This window comes from Nelumbo nucifera, chromosome 4 (genome assembly GCF_055504915.1).
Source record: "Nelumbo nucifera cultivar China Antique chromosome 4, China Antique-T2T, whole genome shotgun sequence".
Lineage (NCBI taxonomy): Eukaryota > Viridiplantae > Streptophyta > Magnoliopsida > Proteales > Nelumbonaceae > Nelumbo > Nelumbo nucifera.
In genome coordinates, this window is record NC_142652.1 from 48184471 (window position 1) to 48205068 (window position 20598).

General features: G+C 38.3%; 1 protein-coding gene across 9 annotated transcripts in view; it reads left to right on the forward strand.

Moving 5' to 3' along the window:
- LOC104611793 (uncharacterized) overlaps positions 1–18087 on the forward strand; it is a 37474-nt gene extending 19387 nt beyond the window's left edge. The window contains exons 4-8 of one of the 9 annotated variants that reach the window (XR_016085803.1): positions 121–177; positions 12295–12429; positions 16010–16084; positions 16195–16284; positions 16506–18087. Coding sequence is in view for 5 of the 9 variants with exons in the window: in XM_088904166.1 (XP_088760292.1) it covers positions 121–177; positions 12295–12429; positions 16010–16075 (258 nt within the window). In the remaining 4 variants the exon portion in view is untranslated. Of the gene's footprint in view, positions 1–120; positions 178–12294; positions 12430–16009 lie in introns of all 9 variants that reach the window. The other 8 variants (XR_016085804.1, XR_016085802.1, XR_737718.3 and 5 more) reach the window with 8 other exon arrangements.
- Positions 18088–20598: the final 2511 nt, after the last annotated feature.

The following is a 20598-nucleotide window of genomic DNA, read 5'->3' on the forward strand; positions in this document are numbered from 1 at the left end:
GATACTTTTCCAGAAAATATTCTTTCTTCTTCTCATCTTTTTTCTCTTGTAACTGAAAATTTCTTCTTTTTGGAAGTGTATGTGTAGTTGGTTGTTACTAACCTCCATGATTTGACATAGGAGTTCATGGGAAGAAATCTCTTGGCATTAAATGTAATGTGGAAATACATGGAGCAGGTAATTGCATTCTAGTATGACATGTATGTGTATTTGTAAATGGATTTTGGTTCTTTAAGATGTAATTACAATCACTAGTAGTAGTAGTAGCAATTCTTTGAGCTTGTTGTAATGGCTCAAAGAAATTGCCTTGAGATCCCAAAAAGAGCACCATTTTGAGTTTGTTAATATTGATGAAAAGTGGAAGATAGCTAGTTTATAGAGTCCATTTCTCATAACGTGCTAATCTATTCTCTCCATTATTTTTCTAATTTAATTTTTTGTTATTTGTTTATTATATTTTTGTTAGAAATGTCATCAATCTGATTGTCAACCTATTCAACCTTTTTGTTTTACCTAGAATATCTATGAGGGACCATAGAATTACCCTTTCCCTGTAAATGTCTCTTGTCCTTGAACTCCAAGCTGACCAAACAGTGTTATCAATATGGTAAGGTGGCAAATAGACACTTGGTCCCCTATGGTTGATGCAATGACTAGTTGAGTGCAAACAAGAGATATTCTAAGTTATAAAATATTGGTGTAATCTCATAAATAAGTTAATAAGGACTACTACCCAATGTTGGTCAAGGTTACTTGGGGTTGGGATTGTTGATGGGTGGGTCGGGTAGACCCATTTTGGCTTTATACTCTGGATCAATAGGGGTGGGAGATTCGCTAAGAACTGAAGTGATGGCTCTTCTCCAAGGTTTGAGATTGGCTAAACAGCCGGGCCTTTAACAGATTGAAGTGGAGGGGGATTCTAAGTTGGTAATAAAGTGTATGCAAACAAATAGCTTGGGGATCTGGACTCATAGACAGATTGTGAAGGAAACCAGGTGCCTAACAAGGGAGATTGGGGCAAACCGTGTCTCATTGGCATGTCATAGATGGGAGAGTATGGAGCAGCTTATGCCATCATTGAACAACCATTTCTTGGAGAAATTTATATTAAAAAGGAGGGAATTTAGAGACAATCAATCATCTTTCCACTGATTTAAAAAAGAAAAAAAAGTGAAAACTATTTTCTCCTCTTCTCAATTACAGGAACAATATTTGATGTCTTATTAGGGGTGCAGCTCGGATTGACCCAGCCCGAGCTCGGATTGACCCAGCTCACAATTTTACTAGTTGGGCTTGGATTTTCAGTCCTCGGTGAAGGAAGAGGAAATCCATCATATGGATGGCCGAACCATGCTAGATGGCTGGGTGAAATTTCAAAAATTTTCTTTTACCCTTCCAGGAATCGTATTCCTAGTTTTAGAAAAATCGCATTTTTCAAGGATCGTTCTTGCACCGAAACTGGACAAGATCTGAAATCAAAAGAAAGGGAGAAGTATATCTGATACGGATTCCACAAATGTAGCTCCCAAAGTGGTAGTTCATGCCAAAAGATAGTTCCAAAACCAGCTTCCACTGAAGATGGTGCAGCTTGAATTGAAGCTGGTTCAACAACATAGTTTTCAGCAAAACTGTGATCAAACCTTGGATCAAAGAAGAGAGGTGAGCACGAGATTTCTCTGAATTTTTCTTGCAAAATCAGAGATAAAGAACTGATCTTTATCAGTCCCAAAGCTGTAGTTGAACTGGGAGAAAACTGGGAGACAAAAGAGTGTAGAGAGGACCAGAAACTACAAAATTATGAAGCTTTCTTGGACTGGTCCCCCCCCCCTCTTTTTTTATAATCTCTTATAGAGCTATCTCCCAATCTAATTAGGAGATAATCCAAATCTAAATCAGATCTGGACTCTCTTTAGAGATAGACCTTATCTTCTTATAAGATTAGGTGCTCCATACCTAGATCCAAACCCAGATTCACCCCATGTCACATGGCAGCTTAAGTAGTCATGTGACATCTTGATTAATCTTATTAATCATGGGCTTTAGGCCCATTAAGCAAGTGGCTCACGTCCTTAGGTAGTTGCTGGCCCATTTGGTTCACTTTGTATGGCGTGGAATCCCAACAATAACCTTACATAAGCCCACATGGGTTCAACCCAGCCTCTGTGAAAAGGCTTCACTATCAAGTACAGTGAACCCCTAAGTCCATCTATATGGGCTTTTAATGGGCCCAACATTTACATTAAATGATCCTTGAGTCCAGCCATCCTATGAAGGCTCAATGACAATGGACTTAAGTAAGATATAGCCCATCAGGTAAATATCCCTAAATGGTCTCTTACACTTAACCTCTCAACCTATAATGATCTAACACTGCCCGATAGGGAAGGACCTCTCCCTTGGCTGCAAGGTGTAGTGTCGCACTCTCTGCTCGGATGGGTCCTGAGAACTAAAACCTTTTGCAAACATTTTTCTTAAAACATATATATATATATATATATATTATCATATAAATATATTTTGCAAAACAAGTCTCAAACAAGTTTGAAATCGACTGTTGACAGTTTTGGTTTCCATCAGAGAAAGTGCAGTCCTGATCTTCACTTTGTTCGACAAAGGGGCTGATCCTGTTACTATGATCACCCACTCGAGTGAATTCTCAGACTACCCCAACATACCCAGGTTTTGACCCCCAAAGGATCTCACTGATTGGCATATCAAAGGCAGCCCAATCTGACACCCAATGCAGTACCATAATCGAGTCTAGGGGTTATGTGTAACTTTCTAGTTTTGCCCACCAGTCTCCAAGGTCCAGGGCATAACTGGAAAATGGTCCGGGTTCAGTGTTTCAATCAAACATGCACTATATCTGCTACGGGTCTTACCCTAGCAACTAAGACATCTCCCACTACTCTTGAGCTCTCCTCATCAAGAAAAATTTCCTGATGATGATCGTTCAAGATGTAATCTTCTTCTAAGAATTAGGCATTTCGACTACAAAACACATTTTGCTCTTTTGGGTCATAGAAAAGGTATCCTATAGAGCCTATGGAGTAGCCTACAAATAGGCAACGACTGGTCTTGGATTCCAATTTGTCTGCACTTGTTCTTTTAACATGTGCTAGACAACCCCGAATCTTCAAGTGTCTTACACTTGGTTTCTTATCGGTCCATAGCTCATAGGGAGTCTTAGGAACGGATTTGGTTGGAACCCGGTTTAGCACATATATAGCAGTTTCCAATGCATGTCCCCAAAAGGATATAGGTAGTTCTGAATGGACGAGAAGTGATCGAACCATATCTAATAGAGTCTGGTTTCTCCTTTCTGACACACCGTTTAATTGTGGTGTAGCAGGAGACAACTATGATACAATCCCATTGTCCTTTAGGTAGTCCTTGAATTCGTTGGAGAGATATTCACCTCCTCGATTTGATCGAAGGGTTTTGATGTGTCTCCCCAACTGTTTCTCGACCTCTTGTCTAAACTCTTTGAACTTTTCAAAGGATTCAGACTTATGTCTCATTAGGTACAAGTAACTATATCGAGAGTAATCATCAGTGAAATTTATGTAATAACAATGCTGGTTCTGTGTCCTAACATTCATGGGACCACATACATCAGTTTGTATCAGGTTAAGTGTGCCCATAGATCTTTCAGGCTTTCTCGGAAATGGCCATTTCGTCATCTTACCCTGAAGGTAAGGTTCACAAGTTGGAAAATCTTCTACAGTTAGAAAATCCTAAGGACCATCCTTTACCAATCTTGTGATACGATCTATGTTAATATGGCCAAGTCGGTAATGCCACAGGCACGTGGGATTAACCGTATCACGTGTTTTTTTCTTGGGGATAATTTCTAACGTAGTTTCGGTTATGTTCATTTCCAGAGAAGGACGAAGGACATAGAGACCATTCTCAAGTTCTCCATAGGTAAGGAATTTGTTATTCAATTTAATAGTAATCTTATCACTAAATAAAACAGAATAACCATCCTTGCACAATTTTGAAACTGAAATCAAATTTCTTCTTAGTAATGGTACATAAAGACAATCTTTAAGAGTTACAATTCCTTCTCTGAAAATTAAATCTGCAGTTCCTATAGTTGTAGTTGCAACTGTTGCAGAAGTCCCCAAGTAAAGAATCACCTCGTCGTCATTCAGCCTTCTGCTTTCTTTGAACCCCTGCAATGTATTACATGCATGAGTAGAAGCCTCGGAGTCAATACACCAGGGTGCAGAAGTGGCCAACAAATTGGTCTCTATGACAAGAGATTCGAAATTACCTCCTTTGTTCTTGGATTTCAGATATTGAGCACAGTTCCTCTTCCAGTGTCTGGTTTATTTGCAGAAGTGACATTCATCTGATTACTTTCTTTTGCCTTTTCGGCTTGCCTGTTTTCTTCTGAGGCCTCTTCTTGCCCTTCCTCTTTCTTTTGCCCGATTTTCCACCTTCAACAAGCATGGCTACTGGCTTATCCTTCTTGATCAGTCCTTCGGCCCTCTGCAACATATTGCTGAGTTCCTAAAGGCTTACTTTTAACTTGTTCATGTTGTAATTCATGACAAACTGATTGAAGGAGGGAGGGCAGAGAGTTTAAGACGACATCAGTCTTTGTGTCATCGTCAAGTCGGGATCCAAGTGCCTCCAATTCGTTAATGTACTCCATCATCCGCATGACGTGGTCATGAACCGGCTGACTCTCAGTCATCCTCATGGTCATCAACAATTTGAGGACCTTCTGCCGGGCAGAACGATTCTGCTCTTCATACATAGTCTTTAGACTATCCAGAATGTCTTTACAAACTTCGATCTTATCGAATTGCCTTTGGATAGCATTATTTAAAGATGCCACAACGTAACACCAGGTAAGAGAATTTTTCTCTTCCCATTCCTGATATTCCCTTCTACGGGCCTCAGATGCCCTGTCACCCAGACATTCCAGAGCTTGGTTTTTGGAAACCTTGTCCAATTTCTTGGACATAAGGACCAGGTTAAGGTTACGGTACTAGTCAGCATAGTTGGGTCCCTTAAGTTTGTTGCCATCCAACAGTTTGGTGAATTGTCTATGTGCCATTTCTGATAAAAGGCAACAGATATTAGTCCACAACTTAAAATTGTTTCATGTTATCTTACATAGAATGGTCTTTTATCTATGTTCCATCTCCATTGATTCATCTCTGAGATTTCCCTCCTATCTCAGTGACGATGACACATCGCATGTCCCTGGAAATGTGGGAAATCACATAGGTGCATGGAGCCAACTGTTTCAGTTGTAAAACCCACCACTTTCTGTGAAGGATCATATCCACCCATCCAATGAGCTTTCCCTTTGTTCTCCATCAAACAAGGTTCATTGCCATTTTAGGTTAAACCTTTCTGTCTGGTAAGTGCTGACCTGTCATATCGTGGACCCCAAGGTACCGTGAAAGAGTTCCATTTTAGGATAGGCCTCTCCCACCTCGGTCTATGACGTCCCTATCATCTCATGAAGCAATCCCACTGACTGGACCAACAAAATGGATAACCCAATTTTATGGTGCATCTCCACCCATCGATTCAGCCCGCTTTCATGCTAATGACGGAAAGACTTTAGAGAATTCATCATATAATATTCCCTCTCTCTTGCACTCATATTAATCTAGAGGGAACAAGCAAAACAGTCCCTAGGTCTGGTTTAGGTCATACCAAAGTGGCTCCCACTGACTTTCATAAAGTCAGATTCAAATGGGCCCAAAATGGGCTAAGGTTCCGTGGGGTTCCTCTTGGGGAGGAAGCTAATCACGGGGCCCATTGAAAAGGGAGATCACCTAATGATCTGTGGGCATCATGGCAATGATGTGCATTCAGCCATGATGTTCACAGAGAGCCACATACGATTAAACATGGGCCAAGCACTTATGGCCCATGAACGAATCACATTCAGCACATCACAAGCACACACATAAATTGATCCAATCAATTAAAAGGCTTGTAAAACCTTAATTAATTTAAGTTAAGACACAATCAGCCCAATAAAGGCCCATGAATTATCCAATAATTTCATCTAGGTATATGGGCTAAACTGCAAAAAGCAGTTCGGCCCACATAGCTGTTATGTTGAAATGGGCTGATGTTGCTTTAACTTAACAAAAATTAGGTTTTCAAGAGAGGGCCGAATTGGTCCATGTGATAGGCCATCAAACCCTTGGCCCATAACTGAATTTGAGCCACCTAAAATGTGACCCATGGGGCTGAGATCAGACCCCATTGAACCATTGGTTTGGTCCAACTAGTTTGGACCAAACTAGGTCAAATCAGCCTAGGGTTTGGTGTCCAAAACATGCAACAATTCATGAGAAATCGATCTGAAATTTTTAATAGCTGAATATTGACAATCAATCACAGCAAAAACAAATAATCTAGGGCTGCAAGTGTGATGGTCCAAATCTGATCCGGACGAACTGCAAACCTACAAAAAACTGTTAATCGCAGATTGCAGTTTTTTTGCAAAAACTTTCTTCTCCTCCGCGTGCTCCAACAAGTCTTCCAATGTAAAAAAATAGAAAAACCTAATTTTCTATTAATTACATCAGAATAAATCCTAATACATTTTTCTAAAAAGGAAAAAAATTATTTACAGACCAAAGATCAAATAAATAATTTCGGGTGCGCAGATCTTGGCACCATTTAAAGAATTCGATCTCCATCACACAGACAACCCAAGAATCAAAGAAAATATAATAGAACAATTCTATAATTATATCAGAATATAATAAAATTAATTTCAGATCAAATCGCTCAAAATATGAGAACCGATTTCTCAGAAAATTGCTAACTGATTTGGGTTTTGCTTCAGATCTGGTTTATTTTGGTTCAAGATTGAACCTTTGGCTCTGATATCACTGAAGCAAGGGGAAATCTATCATATGGATGGCTGAACCATGCTAGATGTCTGGGCGAAATTTCAAAAATTTTCTTTTACCCTTCCGGGAATCGTATTCCCAGTTTTAGAAAAATCACATTTTTTAAGGATCGTTCTTGTGCCGAACCGGACCAGATTTGAAACCAAAAGAAAGGGAGAAGTATACCTGATATGGGTTCCACAAATGTAGTTCCCAAAGTGGTAGTTCACGCCCAAAGAGTTCCAAAACCAGCTTCCACTGAAGATGTCGCAGCTTGAATTGAAGCCAACACCTTGGATCGAAGAAGGGAGGTGAGCACGATATTTTCAGCAAAAGGTTTAGCAACACAGTTTTCAGCAAAACTGTGATCCAACACCTTGGATCGAAGAAGGGAGGTGAGCACGATATTTCTTTGAATTTTTCTTGCAAAACTCAGAGAAAGAATTGATCTTTATCAGTCCCAAAGTTGTAGTCGAAGTGGGAGAAAACTGGGAGACAAAAGGGTGCAAAGAGGACCAGAAACTGCAAAAATATGAAACTGTCTTGGACTGGTCCGCCCCCTCCTCTTTTATAACCTCTTATGGAGTTATCTCCTAATCTAATTACGAGATAATCTAGATCTAAATCAGATCTGGACTCTCTTTAGAGATAGACCTTATCTTCTTATAAGATTAGGTGCTCCATACCCAGATTCACCCCATGTCATATGACAGCTTAAGTAGTCATGTGACATCTTGATTAATCTTATTAATCATGGGCTTTAGGCCCACTAAGCAAGTGGCTCGCGTCCTTACGTAGTTGTTGGCCCATTTGGTTCACTTTGTATGGCGTGGGACCCCAACAATGACCTTACATAAGCCCACATGGGTTCAGCCAGTCTCTGTGAAAAGGCCTGGCCGAATTCACTATCAAGTATAGTGAACCCCTGAGTCCATCAGTATGGGCTCTTAATGGGCCCAACATTTACATTGAATGATCTTTGAGTCCAGCCATCCTATGAAGGCCCAAGGACAATGAACTTAAGTAAGATATAGCCCATCAGGTAAATATCCTTAAATGGTTTCTTACACTTAACCTCTCAGCCCATAATAATCCAACACTGCCCAGCAGGGAAGGACCTCTCCCCTGGCTGCAAGGTGCAGTGTCACACTCTCTGCTTGGATGGGTCCCGAGAATTAAAACCTTTTGCAAACATTTTTCTTAAAACATAATATATATATATATATATATATATATATATATATTATCATATAAATATATTTTGCAAAACAAGTCTTAAACAAGTTTGAAATTGACTGCCGGAAGTTTTGGTTTCCATCAGAGAGAGTGCAGTCCCGATCATTCACTTTGTCTGACAAAGGGGCTGATCCTATCACTATGAATACCCACTCGAGTGAATTCTTAGACTGCCCTAGCATACCCAGGTTTTGACCCCAAAGGATCTCACTGATTGACATATCAAAGGCAGCCCAATCCGACACCCAGTGCAGTACCATAATCGAGTCTAGGGGTTATGTGTAACTTTCTAGTTTTGCCTACCAGTCTATCTTTGTATCTACCTAGGCTTCCATCAGATTTAGTTTCACAGAGTAGACCCATTGACTTCCTATAAGAGATGTCTCAGGTGGAGCTTTGACCGGGTCCCAGGTGTCATTCTCAAGAAGGGCTCGAATCTCAAAGTCCATGGCATCTTTCTAGTGTGGTTCTGCTATAGTCTGCTAGGAAGATCTGGGAATGTTTGTGGTAGATAAAACAACGAAAAATGAGCTATGTCTTGTGAAAAACCATAACGGTTAGGTGGGTAAGAAATTCTAGAGGAATGGCGTAAAGTGGGAGCATTGGGTTCAGGAGGAAGGTCTGGTACACTTACTGAGGTAGCTGGAGTGACTGGATCAGCAATTGGAGGCGAAGCAAAGGGGGGGGGGATGGAGACTGAAGAAGGTCGTTGCTTCCTGAAGTAGGTCTGAAGTTGTTGCAGAGGTGACAATGGAATATTTGAGGTACCTGTAGAATCAAAATTGTGCAACAAGGAAATAGAAGGAGCTAAGAATTTTACAATATGTTCAAAAAAGGACACTTTCAAGAGAGATTCTAAGACGACGAACTGAAGGATCATAGCAAAGGAACCCTTTATGTTTTAAATTATACCCCATAAAGGCACACAAAGCTGCTTGTGTAGTTAACTTTGTGCGTTCATGAGGTGGAAGATGGACAAAACAAGCACAACCAAAGACCTTGAGCATGGATAGGTTTGGAGGTTTTTGAAAGAGAGATTGAAAAGGAGAAGAGTTATTCAAAACAGATGATGGAAGACGATTTATGAGATACATAGCAGTGCTGGCCGCCTCCACCCAAAACCAAGAGGGTACATGGGAATCCTGTAGAAGAGTTCTGACTACACTCAAGATATGCCCATTCTTCCTTTCTGCTACCCCGTTTTGTTGTGGGGTGCCTGGATAGGATTTTTGGGGTTAAATTCCATTTTGTTTTAAATAATTTTGGAAATTCCCATCAATATACTCTCCCCCTGAATCTGATTGTAGCACACTGATTCGAGCATCAATTGGGTAGTAACATAGGTGTGAAAATGTTTAAATAAAGTGTACACTTCAGATTTCTTTCAAAGAAAATAAGCCCAAGTGAAACGAGTGCAGTCATCAATAAAGGTTACAAAGTACTCATATCCCTGCCGTGAGACAATTGGAGACGACTAGACATCATTATGTATTAAATAAAAAGTAATTGTTGCATGCTCGAAATGAGAAGGAAAAGGTAAAATATGACTCTTACATAAACCACAAGTGATGCAATCTTTATTCACATTCTTAAAGGAAACAGTAGAAACAGGTAAACTACTAGAAGCAAATAATTGATCAAGTTTCTTAGAAAATGGATGGCCAAGGCGTTTATGCCACAAATGCCAATCATTATTATAGTTAAAAGATCCAGAGCTAGAAGTAGTAGAAAGCAACCACGAAGTAGAAGCAGGAGCAGTCTTATTCTTCTCAAATTCTAAAGCAAATTGTCTTCCCAGTTTACGCCCCTTCCCCTTCCCCTCCCTAGTTTGCCGGTCCTGTATCAAACAACCATCGGAAGTGAATGAGACATTGCTACCTTCCTCTACAAGTTGGCTAACAGAAATCAAATTGGTGGTAAGCTTAGGTACAAATAAAATTTTGGATAAATGAAACAGTGATGATTTAGAAGTAGATAAATACAAATCATCACAACCAAGTATGTCTAGTTTTTCACCGTTTGTAGTGATAATATGTCTATTGGGAAGATGGGGTTTGGGATACTGACCGAGAGTGGCCTTTGTCATATGGTTAGAGGCTCCTGAGTCAATATACTAGAGGTGGTTCGGTAAAGGGCAATAGGTCGATGACTTACCAGACAGACCAATAGTAGAGAAGGCTGAAGAGATGACCGAGGACATGAGCTGTTGAATCCATTCTTCAGACATGCTGCTAGAGGTGTCATTTTGACCAACTACAGAAGTAATAGAGGAGGAGGCATCTGAACCATCTATAATAGTTTGATATGCCTTTCTTCTGATTTGATCCACTACCTTTTCTAAGGCCAGGTAGGATATTCAGTGATAATGTGGCCGACCTTCTTGCAATAGGTGCATGTGTTCTTCTTCTTACAATGGGAGACAACGTGCCCATACTCCTTACATTCATAACACTGTATCTTAGAAAAATCCTTCTTCCCTTTTGGTTTAGTTGCCAGGAAGACGACATCAATGTTGGAATCTTTCCTTCCATCCAATGCAGTCTGTGTAGTCAATTTGGTTTCCGCTCTCAAAATCTCTCCAAGGATAGTATCTAAGTTAGGAAGTGTTCCTCGTCTTAGGATATTAGATCGGACAATTTCAAACTCAGGCCTTAGATGCATTAGGAAATGCATAATTTTCCTCCTGTCAAAGTGTTCCTTCATGTACTTCACACAATAGTCTAAAGGATCATTTCCCATGTGAACTAACTCATATTCTATCCAAAGGTTGATGAATCTGGCATAATATTCTTGGACTTTTCTGTCTCCCTGATAGTATGAGAAGATGTCAATCTCTATCTGATACTGTCTAGAAGTGTTCGATTGCTGATAAACTTTCTCGAGATACTGATACATCTCATGGGCTGTCTTGTACCCTCTCATAGGCATAGCAATATCAGTTTCGACTGAACCTAGAATCCATGACGCAATTTTTGTGTTGTCGATCTTCCACTGATTAAGTCCCTTAATGTCAGAGTCATCAGGTTTAGATACAGATCCATCTAGATATCCCAAAGACCCTTAGCTTCGACATGGAACTGAAAGTTGAACTTCCATAATGCGTAGTTCGTACCATTGAACTTAATAGGAAGAACCTCCATCCTTTTTTTGCCATTGGAAGACAAAAGGCAACAACACACACTTCCAAAAACCAAGATTCAAACCAGAGAAAGAAAGGGAGAATACCTTTCAGCTGATGTCCAAAAAAGACAACTGTATAGTTCTGCCGAACTGAAGAGTGGATCAAAACCCCTCAAAAACAAAACCGATCCAAACCAAACTAAAGGGGTTCAGTAGATCTTCTCTGGGCAACACTAGATCTAAAATTTCAGGCTGATCCAATGTCTCTACAAGGAGATCTAAGAAGAAAGGTGAATCCGATGGCGCAACAGTCCAGGTAACAGATCTGTAGCCCATCTAGGAAGAAGATTAAAAGACACTCAAGAACTTCTCAAATACTGTTAGAGAGTTCTTGAACCAGTAGTAGCCGAGATGTTCAACGAGATGTTATGTGAAGATCAGGTCGTAACCTGCTCTGATACCATGTCAGAGTCAAGTCGAGAGTTCAGAAAGAGAGAAAGAAAGAGACAACAGATTTGGTGGGTGTGACCCCTTGTGTCAGTCGACACCCTAAAAGATATATTTATAATAAAAAGGTAAAAGGACAAATCTGCCCTTAGTGTACAAAAGAAAGAGAGTACAAAGAATAGTTATACAACAAAGAAAAGTAAAAGTACAAAAATAGTCCTGCAGCTAGATCTCACTGTCTCTACACAGGTCAGGCTTAGGCCTTAGGCCCAATTCTTAGGGTTGGGCCTGGTTAAGCTTAAACCTGGCCCAGCCCATCCGACTTGCACCCCTATGTCTTCTCACCTTTTCCCCATCATGCAACAGTTTAAATTGTTGGATTCATGCAACTTTGATTATTGACATGCATCTGTTGTAATTTTTCATATCTCATAATTCTGGGCCCCTAATGTTTACTCATGCTTTTTGACAAGTTAAGTAATTGCCTATTACTGATGAAAAGGTTTGACTGAAACTACCAGCACTTAGATTAATTTATGCATATGTAGTCATACATTTTAAACTTCCAGAATAGTTTCATGACAATGTTTCTTGATTGGACACCTCCTCTTAGAGATCCTTTCCACTGACTGAGGAAGAGTATCTACTGAGGCTTGATGATATTGCAAACACACTGAAATGTTGGGGAGCTGTCTCACATATAAGGAATAGCCTGGCAAAGTCAAAGGAGCGGCCCCGAATAGGAAAGGTAGAATGTTGCTCTGATTTTTCCATATACACTATGATAACCATCCATATATCTATACTTTGAAAAAAATGCATATCCTTATCATTTGGTCTTGATAGAAGGGAAAATCTATATTTCAACTTCCATTGGTCAATGTAGCATATGATCCAGACAATAAAACTGCTTGGAACAAAAATAAGAGAGAACAGCCCAAGTGAATGACAAAGCCCAACTTTTTTTGGTGTAAATAAAAAGGAATATTTAAGAGTACAAGAAAGGTGAAAGATATCACACACAAATAAATAAATATCATCCCCAAATCCATCCTCCATCCTATAAAACCTTTGGACAAAAAATTCATTCCAGACTAGACCTTCAAAATCAGAACACCACACAACTGAAAACCACATACCCACACAAGAAACCCAACTCTCACCATCACCCCTGACCCATACACTCCTCATCCAATGAGCACCTTAAATCACAACCCTATGCCAGAACTATCAACCAGAACCATTCTTCTTTTCCATCTCCAAAAAATACTTTCTTGCAAATTCTTCCCCCTTCCAGAAAAAAAGAGTCCCAACATTTGCTTACTTGAACTTCTGTGTCTACTTTCTTTCCAAATCCAACCTTTTCTTTTTCTCACTTCGTCTAAAATCACCTCATCATTGTCCTCTTGGTCCTTAGAATTCTTTTCCTCATCCTCACTCTTTTCCTTTGTCATCTTTTTTTCCTTCGTCACCTTCATCTTCTCCACCTTTTCTTGCAAACTATCAGAAGAAATGTACCACCCATCATTGTTCCAAATTCTATTTTTGGCTTCACATGCTTTCTCTTATATACCTTCTTGAATTTATTATAGGGGTCTGCACCCAACAGGCCATCTTTCAATCAATAAAAAAAATTTGTAATGTGAACTAAATGTCCAGTATTTGATCCTTTGAATTTCTTCATAACCATCGAGGCTCCAACTTCTACAGTGCACTGATTGACCCTTTCATCTCCAGAACCAGCATGAAAATTGCTGACCCTTTCATCTGCTTGTTCTTCTAACCCTTGCTGTGTATTAAACTCTTTGATGCCTTCATTCTCTTTGATCTCCTACTGCTTTTCTTTCTTCTGTTGCTTTTCGAATCTTGTCACCACCCAAACCCAGTTCTCCTTAACTGTTTGCCTCAAGTTTAACTTTCTCCTGTTTATGTCATCCCCTCTCTTCGAGCTAAATCCCACTTTCTTATTATTTCTCTTTATTTTTCTGAAAATGCACTCCCCCTTATAAACGGTTAACCATTTCCTTTGAGCTATCCACTTTAAAAACTTTATCCTTTTCTTTTTAAAACAGCCCAAAACCCCTATTCGATGTTAAGTCCTTAAAACCCTCAACTTCTTCCCCACTTAAACTAACCAACCCCGCCTCCTTACACATTTTTTTGTAGTTTCTCCAATCTCCACCTGTCCCAACTTTAAACCCCCTCCAAATTGATCGAAATATCCATGCCACCACCTGACTCATCTTCAACCTCTAGCAATGACTTTTCTACTTCTCCAAATTCTTTGGTTCAGACCCTTGTGTGCTAATTTCTTGCTGCTTCTGCCTCTCATTGATTTCTCTCCTTGCCATTGTCTCTCCCTCAAATGTTGTAAAATCTTCCCCTTCAACAAAAACCCTAAGTTCGTAAAGCTCTCTTGCATTAGAGAGATTGATAGTGGGTGGAATGCCTTCCAATTCAATAACCTCCACCAAATCCTTGCAAAATCAACCATTTTCTTTTTTCTATTTCTATCATCATACGTTAGAAACTTTCCACACCTGTTCCTGATCTCCAAAAGTGCCCCTAGACTCCAGGCACGCAGAGGGATCCCCAAACTCCAATCCACACCACCCTCATTCCTCATCCACCATGAATCATACCAGAATCTGGAAACCACTTGTCATTTCATCAAACTCCTTATTTTTCTCAATTTCATGCATTAGCACCAATTCAGTCACTTCTTTATTACAAAACATTAGAAGAAGTGGTCCTTTGTTCAAACTTCAAACTTCTTACTCCAATCAACCTGTCCTTACTCCATTTGAGAGATGCCCATGCTTCTACCTTGTCCACGTTTTCTTTGAGATCAACTATTTTTCCAACCAGACAAGCTTCCAGGAACTCCAATCTTTCATGGAACTTTCTGATATCCTTATTTTCCACAAACCATCATCTACCAACTACCTTCCCTATATCTCTAAGTAAATCCAACACATACTCTGTGAAATATAGATACCATTTTTAAAGGTAGTTATTGTAAGAATTTCCTACAAGATATTCTTTAAAAACATCAAAAAGTTATCTTAGAAACAAAAAAGTGTAGAAGTAGAATTTTATTCACTAGTTGAAACAAGCTCTTCCCAATGCTCCTATGCATACTATTTTGAACAAATTACAGCCTTAAACTAAGAGCAGAGCAACAAACCCTTTGTTTTTAATTAGAAATTTAACAACCAGCTCAATGCATTAAAAAGATTAGTCAATAGAATTCATTTAAACGAAGCAATCTATTTGTGGGTTCATTAATCTTATTTTCCACTCAATACCCCCACCAGATGCAAACTAGATTCAACAAAACTCGTTCTTCTCTTTGTCATTGGATGGTTGCTTTGAACACATTTCCTTTTTCAACAGTTCATCTGATGCAAACTTATGTAGGCTTTTGTGTTTGCTCCCTCCTTTCTAGAGAGGATCATTTTGATTCAAGTTGCTAGTTTTCCAGTTCTCAAATATCATTGTAGTTAACCTTAGGCCCTTAGGGTTCTTTATCTTTTCTTTCCAACCTTCAGCCCCCAAGATGGGTACTAATGATCCTTTTTCCTAATGCACCCTAAATTTGTTTTTTTTTGGGGAAAATTTCCCCCTTTTCTAGTAAGTGCTTGTTTTAAGAGAAAAATAGATGTAATTTATAAAACATCTGTTAAGTAAAATACAATGAATGTTTATGAACTGGTCCATTAAGACAACTTCCTGGAAGTCCCTTCTTTTTCTTTCAAGATTTGTTGGGAAGTGGAGAAAACATACCTATGCACAAAAGTGGACTAGCTAAGGGATGCTGATAGGTTCCAGCCAAGTGATACTCTTGGCATAAAATGGTGGAGTGATAAATCCATTTCAATTAAATTGTTATACAAATGATAATGTAAATGCTTATAAAAAACAGTATACAGATGATAGTAATTGAAAACCTAATAATGTCTTTGATAACCATTTATGAGCATCTTGATCCACATTTATGGGAGGTATATGTAAAACAAATAGATAGGGTCCATTACTTGGTGTAATGGTAAATTCTCAAGCTGGCAAACGTGAGAATGCAGGTTCCAGTCTGAGCGCAGACACTTTGTGCGGAAAATGCAAAAAGCTTTAGGTCCATACCTACTCTACCCCTCCCAAGACCCTAGATAGCTGGGACCAACATTGGGTAATGGCTTTTTTTATATGTCAAAGGAATAGATGATGTACAAATGTAGAGAATCCATGTTTTAATGATAAGTTTTCTTTATCCTCATTGATTATGTCATCAGTATTTTATAAAATTAGTTTGCTGTTTTTTATTGTCTCAGGCTGTTAGTATTTTCATTGATATGGATGAGACTGGAGGCCGTGCAAATGAGTGGATTTACAAGTAAATAATTTTGGTGAGCCAGATTTTTTTGGATTCCCTTCCTCTGTTCCAGTTTTCTTGTAATGAAAAATCTCATGCTTACCCATGAAATTGACCTTACTATCACTCATCAAATTTGGTAAGCTTTATTCAATTCACTCTACATTGTGGAAGTAAAAGATTCATTGTTTTGTCGAAGTTTCTGAAGCTGGTGGAACAATGGAGATAAAGAAGGTTAGGTGCCTTACATTTTTCTTTTGGCATACAACTAAGCGTTTATATTTATATGCAATCAAATGTAGTATAATCACTTCTACGTTACCATCAGCAGTTCTTTCATGTAAACAAAGGCTATTATGTGTTTCTTTTTTTTGATGAATACTATTATGTGTATCTTCAGTTATCTATTTATGATGTTTTTATTTTCAACAAGGTGCTTTCTTTGTTTTTCCAAGGTTTAAAGCTTCAATGCGGATTACATGGTTGTTTTGGGTTACCAGCATGTGGCATGGGTGGAATGGCATCATCTAACTTCATTTCAACTTCTCATATTAAAAATTATATGCTAGTAAAGGGGTTTGAACCCAGACCATCACATGGAAGGCACGAGTTCTTTCTATTGCACCATACAATGGCAACTTGTTAAAATCTATGGGTTTTATGTTTTATCTTTTAAGAAACCTTTTATAAAAATTAAAACTAATATCTTTTATATATTAATGATATTTATTATATTTTTTTTAAAAAATACATATATATATTTTAATTCTTTTATCAGTCGTCCATATTTTACATGAATTATTGATGTGCATGTTTCTTTTGTTTTCATACCTTATTTATAGTCATTCTAGCTTAGATTTGATGATCTTGATGTACTTTAGGGACTGGGGCTGCAAATGTTATATGTTTGTCTTAATTCTAATTTGAATTTGATTGGCTCAAGTGTGATTCAAATTTGATCTATGTATAATTGTGTATATGTATAACCTAATTAGTGTTAGGATTGGGGGTTCAGCAGCTTGCGCAGTAGGCTAGTGTTGACTGTTGACATCAACCTGACCTAACCCATTCCTACTGGCACCCCTAAGTAAAATTGGTTTGAACTTTGTATTTTCACTAAAGAATCACAGGTTCAGTATCCAATTGTAATCTCAATCCAATCAAAATCTAGGATTCAATTTGAATCCGAATATTAACAAATGAAATTTAAATCTAGGTATAATTGAATCCAAATATTGACAAGTATATCTGATTCAATCTCATTTATTTACAGTCCTATGTGGGGCCTATGTGAGTTAAGCATGTGTATCTCAATTCTTCCATCGTATCCATCCATTTCTTAAATGCATCCTGACATGTCTCTTAAAATTGTCTTTCCAATACTCTTTATGATACTTGTAAGCTTTGTATTAATGTGCCTTTCTATGCTTTTGTTATTCCATAGTTGTAAAATATATTATGGTAAACAAAGCCTAGCATCTATGTTGTTTTGACTCAAAAGAAGTATAGAATAATGCTTTTGTCTGCATCACTCACCTTTGTCTATGGGATACAAGGTTGTTTTTAGTCACTAGATTTTGAATTATGTATAGATCCAATTCTACCAAGTTCAATTGATTACATCCCTCTCACCATTGTATGAGATTTGTCAATCTCTCCACTGATCAGTCTAGGTGTTGATGGATTCAAACAACAAAAAATGATGAAGGTGAAGAAGATATCGTCCAGAAGTTTGTAACCCTTAACCCAGATGATCAAAGGAATATACAGGCATAAAGTAAAGATGCGAAGGGTTCTTCCCACTGGAAGAAGTGCTTAATCATTGGAGTTTTGACTGGTCTACCAATGAAATAAGCAGGCTAAAGAGAACTTTTGGAGACTCTGTTCCATCCCGCATGGTGGACTACCATAGTGGTTCTTCTCTTTTTCAATTTCAGTAAAGACTTGAATGAGACTATTGTCAATGGATGTCCTTGGAGCTTCAACGACAATTTTATCATCATGGAGATATATTTGCTGAATTAATCTCCTCAATCCTATAGGTGAGATTTGATATTATCGTCATGGAGATATAAGCAAACTAAAGAAGGTTAATTTTATTGTTAGTGGTTCTTCTCTTACCATCCTAGGCACCAGTAGGTTTTACACCATGAGAATGAAGTGTTTACTTACTTATTTTTTTACTCCTAACAATAAAATTAACCTTCTTTAAGAGGGTTGCCTGGGATGGTAACTATAATTGGTGTCTCTCTTTTGTACCCCTGCTGGTAAAACTAACCTTGTATAGAGTTTTCATTTTTTTTTGGTACTCCTAACGATAAAAGTAACTTTCTTTGAAAGGGTTGCCTAGGATGGTAATAACTATAATTGGTGTCTCTCTTTCTTTTATACCCCTGTTGATAAAACTAACCTTTAGTATAGAGATTTTGGGATGGCAATGCCCATTAAAAATGTCTATTGTACTCTTGATGATAAAACTAGACTTCGTCAAGAGGGTTCCTGAAGATGGTGGTAATAACCATCAGTGATATTTCTCTTTCCTCTACCAATATTGATAAAATTGACCTTTAACAGGGATGTTGCCTAGGGTGGCAATGGTCATCAATAATACCTTTTATACTCCTATAATAAAATTAACATTATTTGTCAGGAGGGTTTCTTAAAATGGTAAAAATCATCAACAATGTTTCTCCTTTTCTTTTGTGCAAATGTTGATAAAGTGGACTTTCAGCAGGGGTTTTCCTGGGGTGGTTACGGTCATTAGAGATGCATTTTGTACTCTTAAAGGTTGTATTTGGTTGCAGTGCAAATTTATTTGCACTAGTACAAATGCATGGGAGTGCAAATGTGAAAAATACAAATTCTTGTTAAATTTTGTTTTGGATTTTACTTTATTCTGATTCATGACTTAATTTACTTCATTTGTACTGCTATCAAACAAAATAAGCTAAAATTTGAAACAAAAATAGATCAGAATTTACACTCAAATCATTTGCACTGTCATAGTTTTGCATCAGTGCGAATTTATTTACATTGCAACCAAACACAGCATAAGTATAAAATTATCTTTCATCACGAGGGCTTCTCGGGATGGTAATAACCATCAACGGTATCTCTCTTTGGTGTATGTCTAGGTGACAATGACCATTGCAGTATCTTTTGTATCTAAAGGCCAACCTTCAACAAGGAAAAAATATACTAATGGCCATCAATGGTCTCATTCTTGTACTATTAACAATAAAATTAGCATTCATAAGGAGGGCTCTTTGAGATGGTAATAATCATCAATAGGGGGGGCAGGGAAGTTGGTCAATGAAAAAGTTAGACCAAACTTTTCATGTTCTTTTACTAATTGAGTACTGGGGCTCACATGGAAAAGTTTTTGGCAACTTTCTTGGAAAAGTTTTGCCCATTTGGAAGGTGGTTAAGTTACTTATCCACGAAGGGAGGAAACTGGCAAATGTTCCTGTCAGAACAAAAGAATGATCTTTTAGGAAGTTTGTTCACTTTCCACATGGCAAAAGAATATGGGTAAATGTATTTACCTAGGTAACATTTTCATAGGTAACACTTATTTAAGTAAAGGCATTTACCTACCTAAGTAGCTCACCACGAAACAAAGGGGCCTAACACTTATCTTCATCAAGAGGGTTGCCCATGATAATAAATTTGACCTTCTCCAAGTGTAGTGCTTTTTCTTTTGTACTTTGGATGATAAATTTAACTTTTGTTAGGAGAGTTATTTGACATGGTAATAACTAATAACCATCAACAATGTTTTTCTATCTCATGTGTTCTTAACAATAAAGTTGACCTTTCTTAGAAGTAACAAGGCAGTGTGGGGTGGGCACCTCCCCATCCCCGTCTTGTAGCAAAAATCCCCTATCCTATACCCTACCCTACCATATCCCAAGTGGTCGGGTAGGGATTCAACCCCATCCTTGTCCTAGGGTTTTAGGAGTTTGGGGGAAATGGGATTATGGGAATCCTAAGTCACCTTATATACTCAAGGCTACTTTAGAAATTAATGTTAAGTATAGAGGCATTTTAGTAATCTACCACTAGGTTTGGGGTGGGTTTAGGGATTTATATGCAAACCCCATCCCCATTTATGATCAAGGAAAACCAACCCCATTCAAGGTTGGGCAGATTGGGCCCATAATTTTATGTGAAAAATTGCCATCCTTACGAGGATTGCCCAAGGTGACAATCCCAACATTCATTAATAGAACCTATCTTTTGTCCCACCAATAATAAAATTGATCTTCATTTTGTAGACCCTATTTTTCAGTCCAAATGGGCTGTCTATTTAGATTTGACATTTAGTTGTAAAACAATCTCTATCAAACAAGGGCATCTTTAGACACCCCTTTTTGGCTCCAATTCTTTATTAAATTTGTAAGACTTCAGGAGGAGCTACACAAGGTGGGGGTAGCTCTGCCCCAGGAATCACTGCAACAGATATACATTAACACACTATGAAGAGATGAAATATAGAAACTAATATGGTTGGGAGAACAAATAAGAGCTTGATGTGCCATCCAATCC